At 37.7% G+C, this 16,925-nt stretch overlaps 1 protein-coding gene across 6 annotated transcripts in view; it reads left to right on the forward strand.

Annotated features, from left to right (window-relative positions):
- Positions 1 to 16,925, forward strand: part of TUT7 (terminal uridylyl transferase 7) — a 63,822-nt gene that overhangs the window by 10,081 nt on the left and 36,816 nt on the right. For all 6 annotated transcript variants that reach the window (XM_077904745.1, XM_077904776.1, XM_077904767.1 and 3 more), the window contains exons 7-12: positions 1,231 to 1,282; positions 2,025 to 2,094; positions 2,893 to 3,019; positions 4,153 to 4,272; positions 13,466 to 13,618; positions 16,540 to 16,720. In XM_077904745.1, coding sequence (XP_077760871.1) covers positions 1,231 to 1,282; positions 2,025 to 2,094; positions 2,893 to 3,019; positions 4,153 to 4,272; positions 13,466 to 13,618; positions 16,540 to 16,720 — 703 coding nt within the window. The remainder of the gene's footprint in view (positions 1 to 1,230; positions 1,283 to 2,024; positions 2,095 to 2,892; positions 3,020 to 4,152; positions 4,273 to 13,465; positions 13,619 to 16,539; positions 16,721 to 16,925) is intronic.

Raw genomic sequence — 16,925 nt, forward strand, 5'->3', positions numbered from 1 at the left:
TCTGGTTTAAATGTGATTGAAAAAGATGTGGATGAGTCAGAATTTTGAATTTGGAAGGTACTCTGGGAGATTGTTCAACCACTGGTGGTTTATACCCATTTACCTGGGTTGCTAGTTAAAAATAATAAAGAACATTCCTGGGCATCACCTCCAGGTGTCTGTTGTATAGCCTCTCATTCCTTGCCATCCCTGACTGCTGCAGCTCTGTGGCCAGCTGATCAGTAGAGTTTACACATCTTTTAACCTTAAATTCTGATTAGTAATTTATCAGCACAGCAGTCATTTTGGTGTTGTTATTCACTTGGCAAATACTGAGTCTATGTTGTATGCCAGGCACTATCCTAGATCCCAGAAGACAAAACAGCTAGGATTCCTCCCTCATCTAAATCATACTTAGTGGAAAAGATAAGTAATTACATGTATGTGATTAATTATAATGAGAGCTATGCAGGAAAACAAGGTTCTGTGACAGAAAAGAACAGGGGATGTATAGATCCAGCGGTCATGAAGCGATGACATTGACACTAGGCTCTAAACGATGAAAAGGAGTAGGGAAGTGAAAGGGTGAGTGTTTCAGGCAGAGGGAGCAGTGTTTGCAAACATACAAATCCCCTGTGGAGCTTGGCCTGTTCAAGGAGCTGAATGGATGATTATATAGCCATGATGGAGGGACCAAGAGAAAGAAGCAACATTAAGATTAGGACAGAGGGCCCAACATGCAGGATCTGTGGGCCTTGGGAAAGAGTTTTGCTGTGACCTAAGGGCAGTAGAAAGCCATTGAGGGTTTTAAGGAGGGTCATGACTAGGTCTGATTGATGAGGTTATATGGTTGTAGTTCCTACAGGGAGCAAGGATTGGAGAGAGGCAAGGCTGAAGTGGAGACCAGCAAGCAGTTTGTTGAAGTAGTCTTATAGAATGAGAGGAGACATTAACAGTTTCGCGTCTTGGAGATTTGCAGAGAGGCTGATGATTACCCCAGGAATTCATTAACCAGGAGCTAACTGTGTGACAGGTCTCTTGCCCTCATTTGGCACTCATCTCTGTCTCTGACTGATGTGTGCACATAGCATAATGATTAATTTATTTACTGGGGCGGCAGTGTGCCTTCTAATTTGGAAAGGACTTTGGATAATTTCAAATTACTGTATTATTACTGAATTACTATATTATTCTCTCATTGAAACAACAGTCCTTATGGATTAGTGATATATTTATTGATTTGTTTCCTAGATGTCTCAGCCAGATGTTCTCTTACTTGTTCAAGAATGTTTAAAGAATAGCGGTAAGGCCATATTCTTCCCACGTTTTTCTCTTAATTTTTTCTTTTGTCTATAATTTAGATATCTTAATTTGTCAAATGTTGAAAATAGAATGACATGTGTCTTTTAATTATTTCTGTGGGTAATATCCAAACAGAAACCATTCTGTGGTTTAAATTAATACCTTACAGTCAGTAAAGGGGTGTGACCCAACCCTGATTAATAAATCACCAATTGCTTGCTACTGGTTAGGGTCATCAGTTGTCCAAAGTAATGTTCAGCTTAGGACTCAAAAGACTTTTTATGTTCTCCATACACCTCATTAAACATTCTCATCCCAGGTATTAGTCTTTCACATCCTTCTTGTTTGGGTTGATTCAAATATTTCAAATTCAAATATTTCTTCTTACTTTGGTCAATATGTATTTTAAGCCCAGATATTTTAGTGGCTTTTGTAGCAGTTTTGTTTTTGAATATATCCTATTCACATTTCTAATTACCTTATCTACATAGCACTTAAATATTCTGATTCAATAATGTAGTCATTTCTAATCAAACATGAGTTATCCAAAATAAGGGTTTTAAATTCATGTGGTTACTTGATTATTGTACATAATACTGTTTCCCTTCTCAAGTCGTCTCAGAGTTTTATTTTGTAATCCTCTTTCAAAAAGGCCAGATTAAGTCACAACTTGTGCTTTATCTAGTTCTACTTTTAAACAGAAGTTTAATTAACCTACTTAATATTTTTTCTTCTCTTCTCAGAGTCTTTTATTGATGTTGATGCAGACTTCCATGCTAGGGTGCCAGTGGTGGTGTGCAAAGAAAAGCAAAGGTCTCCGATTCTTTAAGCTGTTTATATATTAAATAGAAACTTGCCAAGGGCACATGTACTTTATATTACATTCCAATGTCCACAATTTCTAGAATAACAAGCTCTTTATGTGGTTAATTTCACAGGTTCACTAGTAGCATTCTCTCTATGCTTTGGGCATTTGATGCAAGAGGAGAAAGTGTTTTATTTTAAAAAGAATCAAATTATTTGAAAGGAAAGAGCAGAGGAAGGAAGCATTTTGACCCATTTCATTCTAGCAAAAAACAACTTTATTGAATGGTTACTTGCTGTAGCCACCTTACTTTGCCATCCTTTTTAGCAGCATTTTTAGCAGTGCTGAATAACAATTAGTGTGACTTCCCCCATGTGTCTCTTCCTCCATCTGGAAGCATTATCATCACCACAGTAAATGGGTGGTTTGTAGGCTGTAATGATTCTTCATTAGGCAGATTCCTCCAACTCTTGGGAAAACACTCTTTTACAAAGATAAATTCTTACTCCCGTTTGATACTTTTTACAGTATTTTCCTAATTTTCATTCCCCCTCCAGAAATAGTTTTAATGTATGAAAATACAGAATTTTAGTTCTGAAAAACAAAGTTTGCTCAGAGAATAGCTACCGTCTTTTTCTTAGTGCAGTGACCTAAATAACCCATAAAGATTTAGTGAGTTTTTAATTTTCATTTTGAAGATACTTACTGTCAGTGCATAGTAGTTATTGTCAGTGTAAAAGGTACCTGATACCTGTCTAATGCTTCTTTTTCTTTTTCTTTTTCATCTTCACCCCTTACCATACCAGTGGTCTTCTTTGTAAAGTGAGTGCAGGAAATGAAAATGCTTGTTTGACGACAAACCATTTAACTGCCCTTGGCAAACTTGAATCAAAGCTGGTTCCTTTGGTGATTGCCTTTAGGTACTGGGCAAAGGTAAGTTTGAGTTCTTTAAGTGCATGAGCACATTCTACATATGCATAAACAATGTGCTCGATCTTTGCATGGTTAATCTTAAACGTTTGGATGCGTATTTATAGGCAGGAAGAGAGTAGGCATCTGAGTATTAGAACAGAAATTTTAATGTCTACAGAAAAGAAAATTTAGCGCTCTATTTCACTGGGACAGTATTGCTAAAAAGATCAAAGTCATTTATAGTGCTTATTAAAAATCAGATTTATGGGTCAAATGTAGGACATGCCCCAAGAATTTACATTCTAACTAGTTTCCCAAGTGCTTGTTAGGCACAGGAAAGTTTGAGATAAAGTTTCTCATACCATTTCCAACCATGTATGCAGAGACTCCAAAAATGGAAGCCAGTCTCTGGTCATGCTTACATTTCTATGTGCTTTAAATATATTTTAGTATTTGTTAGAGTGTTTAGTATTTCCTTAAAACTTAAGGTCCCATCATGATTATAAACTTGAGATTCTGCCTGAGTGCTTTATAGAGAAAAGCTAAAGCTTTACTGATTAAGAAATGGCAGTAACAATATGTGGTTCCTATTGCTCAGGCCTAGGATGAACAAAGGACTGCGCCTCTCTTTACTGAGTGAATTGATAATTACAATATACGGTCCTTTAAAAGTTGCTTCCTGCTTCATCATGAAGTAGGCTATGCTTTTTAAATTGTTATTCCGGTTAGTGCCAATGAGTTTGCCTACATTTTCTCCCCAGTCATGTTTCTGAGCAAAGCATGAATTTTCAAGGCAGTAGGTTCAGATGAGGGGACCATTAAACTGAGCAGAGCCAGTTAGTTTGCACTTGGGATTGAATCATTATTTCTATTTCACTAACAAACGTTTTTAACCAAGTGAGCAGATTTGACGTGGATATCAAAAAAGAAAAGAAAAGAAAAGAAAAGAAAGAAAGAAAAAAGAACAAATACTAGTTTAGTTAACAAGATGAAAACTTTGAAATTGAGGTTGCCACTCAGCATCACAAATATGTGGTTGCTCCAGAAGTTTAAGAAAGTCTTATTTTTGGTCACTGGTGTTTTACATTTTAGACCAAATTGTGTAAATGATAGGTTGGTACAAAATAATACTTACTTTTTTCTCTTATTTGTAGCTTTGCAGTATAGATCACCCTGAAGAAGGAGGCTTGCCACCTTATGTGTTTGCCCTGATGGCCATTTTCTTTCTTCAACAGAGGAAAGAACCCCTTCTGCCTGTTTACCTAGGATCATGGGTATAAAACCTTTTTTGCTTATATATCTGATATTGATTTTATTTCAGGGCCATAATTGTTTATGTGTAATTTCAAAATCTGGAAACCTAATCAGAATGGACATGAATTTATTTATCCTACTAATGTGAATATTCATGCCTCTCACTGCTGAAATATTAGTGTATTTGACTACAAAATGCTGGCATACACTTTTGGGATACTCTAGGGATAGGATTATTTTTCTAAACTGAAAAAGCTCTTAATTTGCAAAATTCCTATGATCCTGAGGGTTTAAAACAAGATGTGAACCTAAATTAAATGTATCCTTTGGTACATGCTTCCTTTTGGTATAACTAATACTTAAATTTACAGATCACCTCCAGATAGACTGCATTGGTTCTGTAACTTCCTGTTTCTAGTCTTTTAGCTCTCTGCATTCTCTATTCCCTGCAAAACCAAAGAAAATAGAAGTATTGAGATTGTTAGTTACACTGTATGATGCAGAATATTGTCATCGCCTCTTGAATATTTTGATGTTTAAGATGATTTAGAATTCAGTAATGTGACCACTATTTTTTTTCTGCATAAATTAAAGTTGGTTTAGTCAAATAGTAGGATTGAGGAAGTCTCCATCTCAAAGTCAAAATGATACTCTTCTCATCCTCTTGGAAACTTCACTTTTAAATCCTAGGTATTTATTTTGATAAAAATCTTATATGAACACTTACTGTATAAGTGTTGGTGAAAAGCTTATTTGGACATATTTGGTAACCTTACCTTTCTTATTACTGTATGTAGAATTCTCATTATTTAAGGAGGAGATGTTCTATAGCAGTAACTCTTAACTAGGGGTACATATCAAAAATATATGACTATAGGAAAAAATTTTTTCTTTGTACTTAGTATATTGAGAATTGATCAAAGACCTTTATCTACTGGGTCCTAGGAACAAAAACTAAAGGAGAATAAGCCCTTTGTGAACTCTGCCCTGGCAGAGGAATCATAGTCCACTGTACATCTCACTGGCCTGAAGGCCACTCTCTTTGTGCTTTTGGTACTGAAATGAAATAATGCAGGGTCCCAGCAGGTGTCTGCTAAACCTCTCCCCTCGCTCTGCTCTCCTCGTGGAGAGAAGAGAGAACAGAGTCAGCCCTTAGCTGATAACCCTTTCCATCAGACCCAAAGGGGAACTTGTGAAGATCTTTAAGGTTTTCCTTTCACTTTAATAAAGACAGGAGTTTAGGATAGAATCAAACCAGTAGACTCCTGCATCCAAGAGGGCCCTTAGACACATTGTATGTGTTCCCATACTCACTGTTGTGTTAGTGAGATCTGCCCTTTCTGAAGTCCTGGTCACCTCTGAGTAGTCACCTGTCACTATGTGAGGATACAGGAAAAGATGTTTCTATTCTGGTGAAGTGATTCTCCTCAGGATTCGCCTAAGAACAGTGATATGAATACCCTATTCTATGGCTGGTGTATTCTAGGCAGTGACACTGGTTATTCTCCAAAGTGACATTGAATTTGCTTTTGATTATACCATTTGTTCATTTAAGATTTAATGACAGAAACAGGTATGTGGTGGCCAAAAATATTCAATTCTGTGATCAAGAAGGTACATTCTACTGCCTTAACCAAAATGATCTAGTTTTTGCTGTTTTAAACTAATCAGGGATCAATGCTAAAATCTTACCAATGCTAGAGGATTCTGCTAGAGTCAGAAATGTAAAGCAAGTGCGGGAAAATAAATTAAATTCAGTACCTTATTGGTGCCAGAAATTTTATATCATTATTTCTATAGAAGACCCATTGAAGAGTTCAAAATTATGTTTATAAAAGTATACAAACTGTTAATTCCTTCAAAAATCTTTAAAGCGCTGGTGTATGTTTTCTCATTGTACTTTGGCAGGAGGGGAATACACAGATGAATAAAACAAAATTCCCAGGCAAGAAGTTTAGGATTTAATGCCTCTGTATCCTACCTAGTCTGTCTCTCCAGAAATTCCTGAGCCATTCTCTCCTAACCTACGCAGACCTATTCCATGTCAGAGGCTTGCCCTCACTGACCTTTTACTCTCATGAATTGTTACCAGACTTTTATTTGACTGAAAGTCAATCATATGAGTTGTGACTGATAAAGAGGTTTAACCCTGTCTTCTCAGCATCTTTTATCCCCTACAACAGTAGTTTACTAGTCTCCTAGTAGTTACTATTTGGAATCTGTATTATTTTGGATTATATAGATTTCTCTTTAGCAGTCATTTACCCATGAGGGACGCCAGGTAATACAGTAGAGAGAAGAGTAATTTAAGGTTTTCTAGCCCTACAGTTCCTCCAGATTTTTTCACTTAAACATATCCTTGTGACCTTCAGCAAGTTATTTATTTTGTCTGCACCTCGGAGTCCTCATCTGGGGAAAATTATGAAATGAGATCATGAATGTAGAGCTCCCGAACCAAGGTAGGAGAACAAATGTAGTTCTTTTCCCCCTTAATAGAGAGTCAAGTTCTACTTTTGATATTGAGGCACGACCTCCTAACCAGGTGATCCATAAACAACATGAAAGCTCTGGAGACTGAACGAGCACAAGCAGACTTTGGAGAGAAGTCCAACTTTGGAGCAAGTGGCCAACAGAGAGCAAGTTTCTGCTCTTCTGTGGTTTTTCCCCTGAAGGCACACCCCTCCGATAGTAAAGCCACCTCTCTCTCTGCCCAGAGGAACTAGGACCACCAGATAAAAGGGTCAAACCCAGGGAGGAAAGATATTGAGAAGTGGAACCCTTAACTCTGTGTGTATACTTAGCACATCTCTAACTCCTGAACCAGTCCAATTGTCATGGAAAAGGCTAGGAGATCATCACTCTGTCTTCACACAAAGAAGAAAAAAACTGAACAAACTGAAAATCAATGACTCTTCTTAGATCCATCAAAGAATTAAGGTCACAGGGAAAGCCACTGCCCCCAAAATTGGAGAGATAAGTGAATACAGCAGATTATAACTTGCTAGAGCAGAAGCCCAGGAACAGAGCCAATACCAGGGTAGGAGGGCTTAGACTGTGGTTCTGGAGACTCAGTCTGGACAAGCCTGCAAGTGAAAAATAGCAGGGGCCCCAGTCTTAGGGAACCTCCCAACAACTTCAAAGGTGCTAGCCCCAGGAAACCCACCCTCTACACCCCTGTGCTTTCAAGCAGGGTGAGAGAAAAAGACACCATTTTGAAGTATGCCCAGGGCATGCTGTTCTCCTAAACAAAAGCGTGCCTTCAAGGGAAACTTTTTTTTTTTTACCAGGGCCTAACTGGCCTGAGGAAAAGAAAAATACCCACTCCATCCCCTTTCCTGAGCCTTCCTGTCTTACCTCAAGTGGGGAGGATGGAAAAGCACTTTGCAAGCTCACAGCTTCATGCTGCAGGCTCACTAAAAGGCTGAGACCTGGTCATAACACTGTAGAGTATTTCCCCTCCCCCCAGAATTTACCACATTTTTAGGGCTCGTGCATAAAATGGGATTACAATGGAAAGACCTGATTTCAGAAGAAATCTCTTGGGAAACCCAAGGACAACAAGTAAAACAAAAACAAGGACATCACAGAAAGTGTTAGCCTCTTAACATCTACCACTACAACAATCCATAAACATGGCCTAACTCCTAGCACAATAAAACCTCACATTAGATGCTTGTCTGTCAGTTCCTTTTACTGAGTACAATACTCAGCTTTCAACAAGAAAATTACAAGTCATACTAAGAGGCAAAAAGAATGTAGCTTGGAGAGATCGAGCAAGCATTGGAATGATCAGACCTGGAAATTAAAACAACTAAGATTAATATGCTAAGGGCTTGAACAGAAAAAAATGGACAACCTGCAAGAACAGATGGGTAATACAAGTTGAGAGATGGAAGCTCCAAGAAAGAATCAAAAGGAAATAGAAATAAAATCTATAATATATATGAAGCATGCCTTTGACAGATTCATCAGTAGACTAGACACAGATGGGGAAAGGATCGTGCTTTCTCCAATAGAAACTTCCCAAACTGAAAAGTATAAAGGGGAGAAAAATGAAAAAAAAATACCTAAGAACTGCAGGACAATTACTAAGGTTTATAATTTATGAATTATGGGAGTATCAGAAGAAGAAAGAGAAAGAAACAGAAGAAATAATCTGGAATAATGACAGAATTTTCCAAAATTAATGACACATCCATAAGACATGTGAAGCAGACTAAAAACAGGCTTAAGGCTAAGGCTTAAAAAAAAAATGAACTGAGTTCAGAATTGCTATCTGGGAGATGAGATAGTGTGCAGCTTGTGTAGCCAAGTTAATTACCTACAAAAGTATCAACATGTTTTGGAATAACATAAAGAATCTAGAATTTTCGCAGTATGGTATCACAGTATGCAGAATGCAGTCTAAAATTACTCAATGTAGGAGGACTGGACCCACTCTCAAGGGAAAAGGGAAAAGAAATCCGGTTGCCAAACCCAAGATGACCTAGATGTGGGAACTCTGAAAGACTTTAAAGCAGTTATTATAAGTATACCCCATGAGATAAAAGAAATATACTTGCAATGAATGAAGAGATAGGAAGTATCAGCTAGAGAAACAGAAAATGTAGAGAAACAAGTGGAAATTTTAGAAGTGAAAAAATGTTATTTTTAAATAAAAAATTTACTGGGTGACATAACAATGGAGGTGACATTGGAGCCAGTGAAGGTGAAAACAGATGAGTAGAAATCTGAAGAAGAAAAAGAAAAATGTTTGAAAAAAATAACAACCTCAGGGACTTAGGTACAATTTCAAAAAAAAAAAAAGAAAGAAAAAATGTAACCTATAGGTAATTTGAGTCCCCGAAGGAGAGGAATAAGAATGGGACAGGAAAAAAAATAAAAAGTCAGAAACTTCCCATATTTGATAAAAGACAAATTTATAGAGTAAGGTGAAGAAACTTCAAACAAGATAAATTCAAAGAGAGGCATGGGGAGCACATGATAGTCAAAACCAAAAATAAAAAGAGCAAAACTTAAAAGCAGCCAGAAAAAACCTTCCATAAATGAACAATGATTTGAATGATGGCAAACTACTCAGCAGAAACCAGTAATTAATCATTTCACACAATGTATATAGATATCAAATCATCAGATTATATACCTTAAATATATATACATATAAAATATAGCAGTTTTTGTGAATTATGTCAACTGACTGAGCCACCCGGTGTCCCAAACCCAAAGAAAGTTCTTAAAGGGAATGATAAAGATAAGGGCAAAATCAACAAAGAGAAGATAGACTAACACAGAGAAAATTAACAAGGCCAACTGTTTGATCAGTAATATTGAAAAATCCCTGATAGATTCATGAGAAGAGAAGAGAGAACACAATATTAGGAATGAAGGAGGGTTATCCAGATCTTACAGACTAAAAGAGTAAGAGAATATTATAAACAACTTTATGTCAATAAATTAGAAAACCTTGATCAAAGAGACCTATACATATAAGAATAAATACAAAAAGAGCATTCAAGAAAAAAAAAAAAATAACCTGAGTGGCCCTTTTTTCACTGAAGAAATTGAGTTTGTAATTAAAGACCTTCCAGTGAAGGAAACACCAGGCCCAAATGGCTTTACTGGTGAATTCTATCAACATTTAAGGAAGAAATAATGCCAACTACATAAGCTCTTTCAGAAAATAGAAGGGAAATAAAAGGCCAGCATTATCCTGATATCAAAACTAGATACAGGCAAAAGAAAGCTATTATATATCAATATCCCTCATGAATGTGGACATTGAAGCCCTTAGCAAAATATTAACTAATCAACTTGGAAGTATACAAAAATAAAGGAAAAAAGCCATGTGATCATCAGTAGATGTAGGAAAAAAACTCACTTGATAAAATTCAACATTCATTTAATGATTTAAAACAAAACAAAACAAAAAATCTGTATAAACTAGGAATAGAAAGGAATTTCTCAATCTGAAAATGCGTGTCTGTGAAAAACGCCTATAGTTAACATCTTCCTTAATGTTGGAATCCGGACATTTTACCCGTACCATTGTGGACAAAAAAGGATGTACCCCCCCCCCCCCCCCCACACACACACACACTATTGCTTTCCAACATTTATAGGAAGTCCTGGTCATTACAATAAGGAAAGAAAAGAAAATGTCATAAAAACCTGAAAGGAAGAAGTAGAAGTTTCTCTATTGTGGGTGACATGATGGTTCATAGAAAATCCTCAGAAAACTATAAAACCACTCCTGGAGCTAACTAGTAAATTCAGTATGAGTGTAGAATATAAAGATTATATACCCCCAATATTATATTTTTATATATTAGCAACATTTAAAAATGGTTTTGAAAATTTCCATTAACAGTGCTGCTTGAAAATGTGTACTAATTAAGAACAAATTTAACAAAAGACGTGCAAGACCTCTAACCTGAAAACTAGAAACTGCTGGGAAAATTAAATAATATAAGTAAATGTAGAGACATACCAAGTCTGTGGGATGAAAGCATTGATATTGTTTTCAACAAAAGTGCCTAAGCATTTCATTGGGGGAATGTCTCTTCAGCAGTTGATTCTGGAAAAACTAGATACAAAGGAAAAAAATGAACCTCAATCCTTTACCTCACAACATACCCCAAAATTAACTCAAAACAGATCAAAGACTTAAATGTAGAAGTTAAAATTATCAAATTTCCAGAAGAAAACAGGAGAAAAATCTTTAAAGCCTGCAGGTAGCCGAAGATTTCTCAGAGCAGTAAAAGCACAAGCCAGCCAGGGAGTGTGGCTCCATGATTATTAGGAAAGGAGCCTTCAAAGCAGAGGGAGTAGCACTCTGGCCAGTAGGATGTATTGAGAAGATGGGACAGAGAAGTGGCAGAGGGCCAGATTACCTAGCTTCTTTCTAAGGCCCGGAAAGGACTTACTCAGAATTTTATCCTGAGTAAGGAGACCATTGTGAGCAGGGGAATGAATTGAATGCTTATGTTTTAGAAGGATTATTCTATGTACTAAACCAAAGAAGTATCCCATTTGATGTGGAGAAATAGGATACCATATCCACACCCCACACCATGATTCATTATGTACATTAACCAGTTTAAAGGCGGTGATCAAATTATTTTAAGATTTGTGTGGAATCAGAAAAGACCCCGAATAGCCAGGGGAATTTTAAAAAAGAAAACCATAGCTGGGGGCATCACAATGCCAGATTTCAGGTTGTACTACAAAGCTGTGGTCATCAAGACAGTGTGGTACTGGCACAAAAGCAGACACATAGATCAATGGAACAGAATAGAGAACCCAGAAGTGGACCGTGAACTTTATGGTCAACTAATATTCGATAAAGGAGGAAAGACTATCCATTGGAAGAAAGACAGCATCTTCAATAAATGGTGCTGGGAAAATTGGACATCCACATGTAGAAGAATGAAACTAGACCACTCTCTTTCACCATACACAAAGATAAACTCAAAATGGATGAAAGATCTAAATGTGAGACAAGATTCCATCAAAATCCTAGAGGAGAACACAGGCAACACGCTTTTTAAACTCAGCCACAGTAACTTCTTGCAAGATACATCCACTAAGGCAAAAGAAACAGAAGCAAAAATGAACTATTGGGACTTCATCAAGATAAGAAGCTTTTGCACAGCAAAGGATACAGTCAACAAAACTAAAAGACAACCTACAGAATGGGAGAAGATATTTGCAAATGACCTATCAGATAAAGGGCTAGTTTCCAAGATCTATAAATAACTTATTAAACTCAACAGCAAAGAAACAAACAATCCAGTCATGAAATGGGCAAAAGACATGAACAGAAATCTCACAGAGGAAGACATAGACATGGCCAACATGCATATGAGAAAATGCTCTGCATCACTTGCCATCAGGGAAATACAAATCAAAACCGCAATGAGATACCACCTCACACCAGTGAGAATGGGGAAAATTAACAAGGCAGGAAGCCACAAATGTTGGAGAGGATGTGGAGAAAAGGGAACCCTCTTGCACTGTTGATGGGAATGTGAACTGGTGCAGCCACTCTGGAAAACTGTGTGGAGGTTCCTCAAAGAGTTAAAAATAGACCTGCCCTACGACCCAGCAATGGCACTGCTGGGGATTTACCCCAAAGATTCAGATGCAATGGAACGCCGGGACACCTGCACCCCGATGTTTCCAGCAGCAATGTCCACAATAGCCAAACTGTGGAAGGAGCCTCGGTGTCCATCGAAAGATGAATGGATAAAGAAGATGTGGTTTATGTATACAATGGAATATTACTCAGCCATTAGAAACGACAAATACCCACCATTTGCATCAATGTGGATGGAACTGGAGGGTATTATGCTGAGTGAAGTAAGTCAATCGGAGAAGGACAAACATTATATGTTCTCATTCATTTGGGGAATATAAATAATAGTGAAACGGAATATAAGGGAAGGGAGAAGAAATGTGTGGGAAATATCAGAAAGGGAGACAACATAAAGACTCCTAACTCTGAGAAACGAACTAGGGGTGGTGGAAGGTGAGGAGGGCGGGCGGTGGGGGTGAATGGGTGACGGGCACTGAGGGGGGCACTTGACGGGATGAGCACTGGGTGTTATTCTGTATGTTAGTAAATTGAACACCAATAAAAAATAAATTTATTATATTAAAAAAAAGGGCGGTGATCAATCCCACTGCACAATAAAGAAACCTGTTCAACTTTGTTTCACATTTCTTAGACCTTTTGAGCCCAGACTGTATTCTAAGTAATTGGCATTTCAACAGTATCAATAGAAAGTTTCTTACATTGAGCATTCACCGTATGCCATATGCCATGTCAGTGGTTTATGTCCGTTGTTTCATGTCACAACTGTCTCCTAAAGGAAGTTCTAGTGTAACCTGTTCTTAGAGAAACCTGAGACCAGGAGAAAGTCTCACTGGAGTTTTACTCCAGAACTGGTGGCTTTGGGCTTAGGCTGTGTTACCTTCTCTTAGACTGTTTACTGAAGAATTATTTCACAGAATTACCATATCTTATGCAAACTAAAACCTTGTTTTTTACTTTAAAAAGTATTTTTAAATGAACAGATATATCAGTCCATGAACAATATACCTTTTTTTGTTTCCAATGATCTATGTTTTCATTTCTTCCAGGATTAATATGCTCTGGTTGATATAAAATCCTTTCTACCTCGTAATAATAGTATTTGTCTTAATTTTTCCTAGATTGAAGGATTCTCATTAAACAAACTAGGGAACTTCAATCTTAAAGACATTCAGAAAGACACTGTGGTCTGGGAATACACTGATAATGCCACCGGGGATGCAGACACAGCAAAAGAAGAGGCACCAAAAGAAGTGCCTGTTAAAAGGGGACAGGTCTGTTCTTGCTCATTTCTAATTTTGGTATTTATATCTGATTTCATTGTTAGTTGTGGTATCTGGTGAGTTAATCAGTCCTCTCATCCATCAACTATCTTTACTCTTTTGTGATGTTTCATTTCCTAGTCTGTTCAGTCCTTCAAATAGACAAGCAATGAGAAAAGGTAAAATTCAGGTTATTGAATCCAAGTTATTTATGTAGTTTCTTCTGTATATAGGGTCCTGTAAAAGATGCTGAGAATTCAAAGATAAATCCCTGTGTATCCTCATTATGTCTTAGATGGTATTATGAGTTTTAAATACAAGAAAATTGAACTCACCTCAAAGTACTAAAATAACAGTGAATAAGTATTCCATATAATGTATTTCAGAGTCCTCATCCATACCATTAGGGGTAGGCAGGGAAGCTTATGCACAAGGAAAGAATTGCCACTGAAATATCAAAAATCTGAGCTGTGTAATTATACTAGAAATGAGAATAGGAACCTGTCCCAGTTTGGTGGATGGTCCCTGACCCCACGACCTTCCCCATAATTCTCTGGGATGAAGTGGCAGCAATACCCACAAAATACTTCTGAGATCAGGATTCTAGTCCTAGCTGTATTCACACAAGTCCTGTCACTCCTCTGGTCTGTGCCTACAATGAGGGGATGGTGGTGAATCATAGATTCTCCAGTTGTGTTTTCAAGAATCCTTGAATGCTGGAGAGAGAAGGGAGGCAGTGCCAGTGCCTGCTGCCACCAGAACACCACCACTTTTTTCTGTTTTCTATTTGGGGTTCTAGTAGTGGAGAAGACTACAGACTTTGGAGCCAGAATATATGAATTCATATCCCAGTTCTCCCACCTCCTGGCTGTGTGTCCTTGGGCAAGTGACTTGATCTTCCTGGGCCCCAGTTTCCTCGCTTAAAAATGGAGATATTGGTACTCTCTCAGGGTCATTGACTTATAGAATGCTTATCTCAGTGCCAACCATATTGTAAACACATTAAATGTTAGTTGCCCTTCTTTTTTTTTTTTTTTAAAGAAAATGTTCTCTACTTTAAAAGAAAAACAGCTTAAGTGTACTATAAGTGTAGATATGTTGATCTCTTAAGTCCCATGTTATTGTATTAAGTTATTTCAGTGAGATGTTTAAAAAGCCCTTAGTGATACTGAGTAAGTCTTATGGATAAGAGGTGAAATTTAATGAGGCTTTCAATTTCTAGGGGTTTTCTTATGTCCTCAACTACAGTGTTTGGGACTTAGACCACTTCCATTTTCAGGCAGTTCTGCTTTGTAAATCTACCTGATGACTTTATCATATTTGACAGGATGTTTGTGGTCAGGATTTAGTGGTTAATAAAATACCATATCACCTGTTTTGAAGCTCAATATAATAAAGTGTGATCGGAAACAGATTTGTATACTTGAGAAGGAAAAGCTGTTGCTGTAAGCCCAAGTAAATATTTGATGTTTACATTTTTGTGCTATTTGGAGAGATTAGTCATGCCACTACTTTAGAAATGAAGACCTAGACAGGGTCGAGATTGGTTGCATGGCGTGGTGACAAGAGCACTGTACTGGGATCGAGAGACGTTGTTCTCATTCTGCCACTGACAAGCAGTGGCACCTTTGACAAGTCATATCAACTTTCTGGGCTTCAGTTTTCTCCTGTAACATATGGGAGTTGAAGGATTACCTCTCAAGAGCATCTTACAGTTGTGACATGTTTCAATGATAAATGGATTTCTTGTACTTAAAAGATTGTATCTAAGTGAAAGAATACACAGAGCAACCAGACCTGCTGGGTGCTTTCCCTTGTTTCTCATTTAATCCTCATAACTATCCTGTGTTATAGGTGGTATCATCCCTACTCTGCAGATAATGATAGCGACCATTTTTTGAACATGTGTGCCAGGCACTGTGCTAAGCTCTTTACAGACATTCTCTCACTCAGTCCTCCCAACAACCCTCTGAGGTGGGTACTGTAATCCCCATTGTTCAGATGAGGAAACTGAGGCTTAGACAATGTAGAGCTTGGCCAGGATTATACGCATCTAATCCATGGCAGAGATGGATTTCAAACCTAATGTCCCATTGCAAAACCAGTTCTCTCAGCCACTGTGCCATCATGCCAACTGAGAGTGAAGAGGCTAAGTCAGAGAGCAGTTAAAAGCTATGAAGTGGCAATCAGTATTTGGACTCTTTTGTTTCTATTCTAGGTCCTATGCACCTTCCAGTATATTCCATCACAGCATGTTCCAGTTTGTCGAGAGTCTGTGAACATAAAGCTGGCATTAATTTCCAATATCAAGAGTTATTTGACTTTGGGGCGCCTGGCTGGCTCAATTTTAACAGCATGAGACTCTTGATCTCAGGTTCATGCATTCAAGCCCCACGTTGGGCATAGAGATTCCTTAAATAAACCTTAAAAAAAAAAGAGAGAGAGTTGACTTTAAAATCAGTTGCCCATGGCAGATTCAGTGAGCTCATGTAGCTTCTCAGAGCAAATGAAAGGAGTGTTTTGCCCTTTGCTCTCCACCTCTGGCTGCTGCACATTTTCGTTTGTATAAAGTATAAAGGTACCCTCTCCGGTGGCAGTGCCAGGGAGAGCTCTGTGCTGAGAGTAGCAAATCCATGCACGGTTCTCTCCACCTGTCCTTAGGGCCTCAAAATGAAGAGTGCCACCTAGTTACCTCAAATTGCCTATCTGCTCCTATGATGATGGTTAGATTTTAACATGCTCTCATCCCAGGAGTGCAGGGTAGAAGTGTCATTTTTCCCACAAACAAAATACAACCTAGATGTGATTTACCTAGATGGATTGTCAAATTCCTGTCTCAGGGGTATTTTGTTAACTGGCTTGAATAATCTCTAGTTTTTCAGATCGTGCTGACATCTGAACTAACATGTATGTTTTCTCTTTTCTCTTAATAGGTGTCATTAATATTTGATCTCAGGCATGTGCCATCAGTACCAGTTGGGCAGCTCTGGGTGGAAATGCTTCGATTCTATGCTTTAGAATTTAATTTAGCTGATTTAGTGATAAGCATTCGTGTCAAAGAATCTGTATCTCGTGAATTGAAGGATTGGCCCAAAAAGCGCATTGCCATTGAAGGTATCTCAAAATGTTTATCTTTAATTCCCTTTCTTTTTAAGGTACCAGTCTAACTGCATGCTTTTTTACTTCTCCTTTCAGCCTCCACGTGTAATGTAGGCCTGACCCCAAAAGTTGAAATAGTTAGAATCTTGCATGTGTTACTGTGGTCATCCCAAGGGACCAAATTTGTTTATCCTGGGCTTTTTAAGCACTACAGTAAAAC

The sequence above is a fragment of the Canis aureus genome, chromosome 1 (genome assembly GCF_053574225.1).
Source record: "Canis aureus isolate CA01 chromosome 1, VMU_Caureus_v.1.0, whole genome shotgun sequence".
Taxonomy (NCBI): Eukaryota; Metazoa; Chordata; class Mammalia; order Carnivora; family Canidae; genus Canis; species Canis aureus.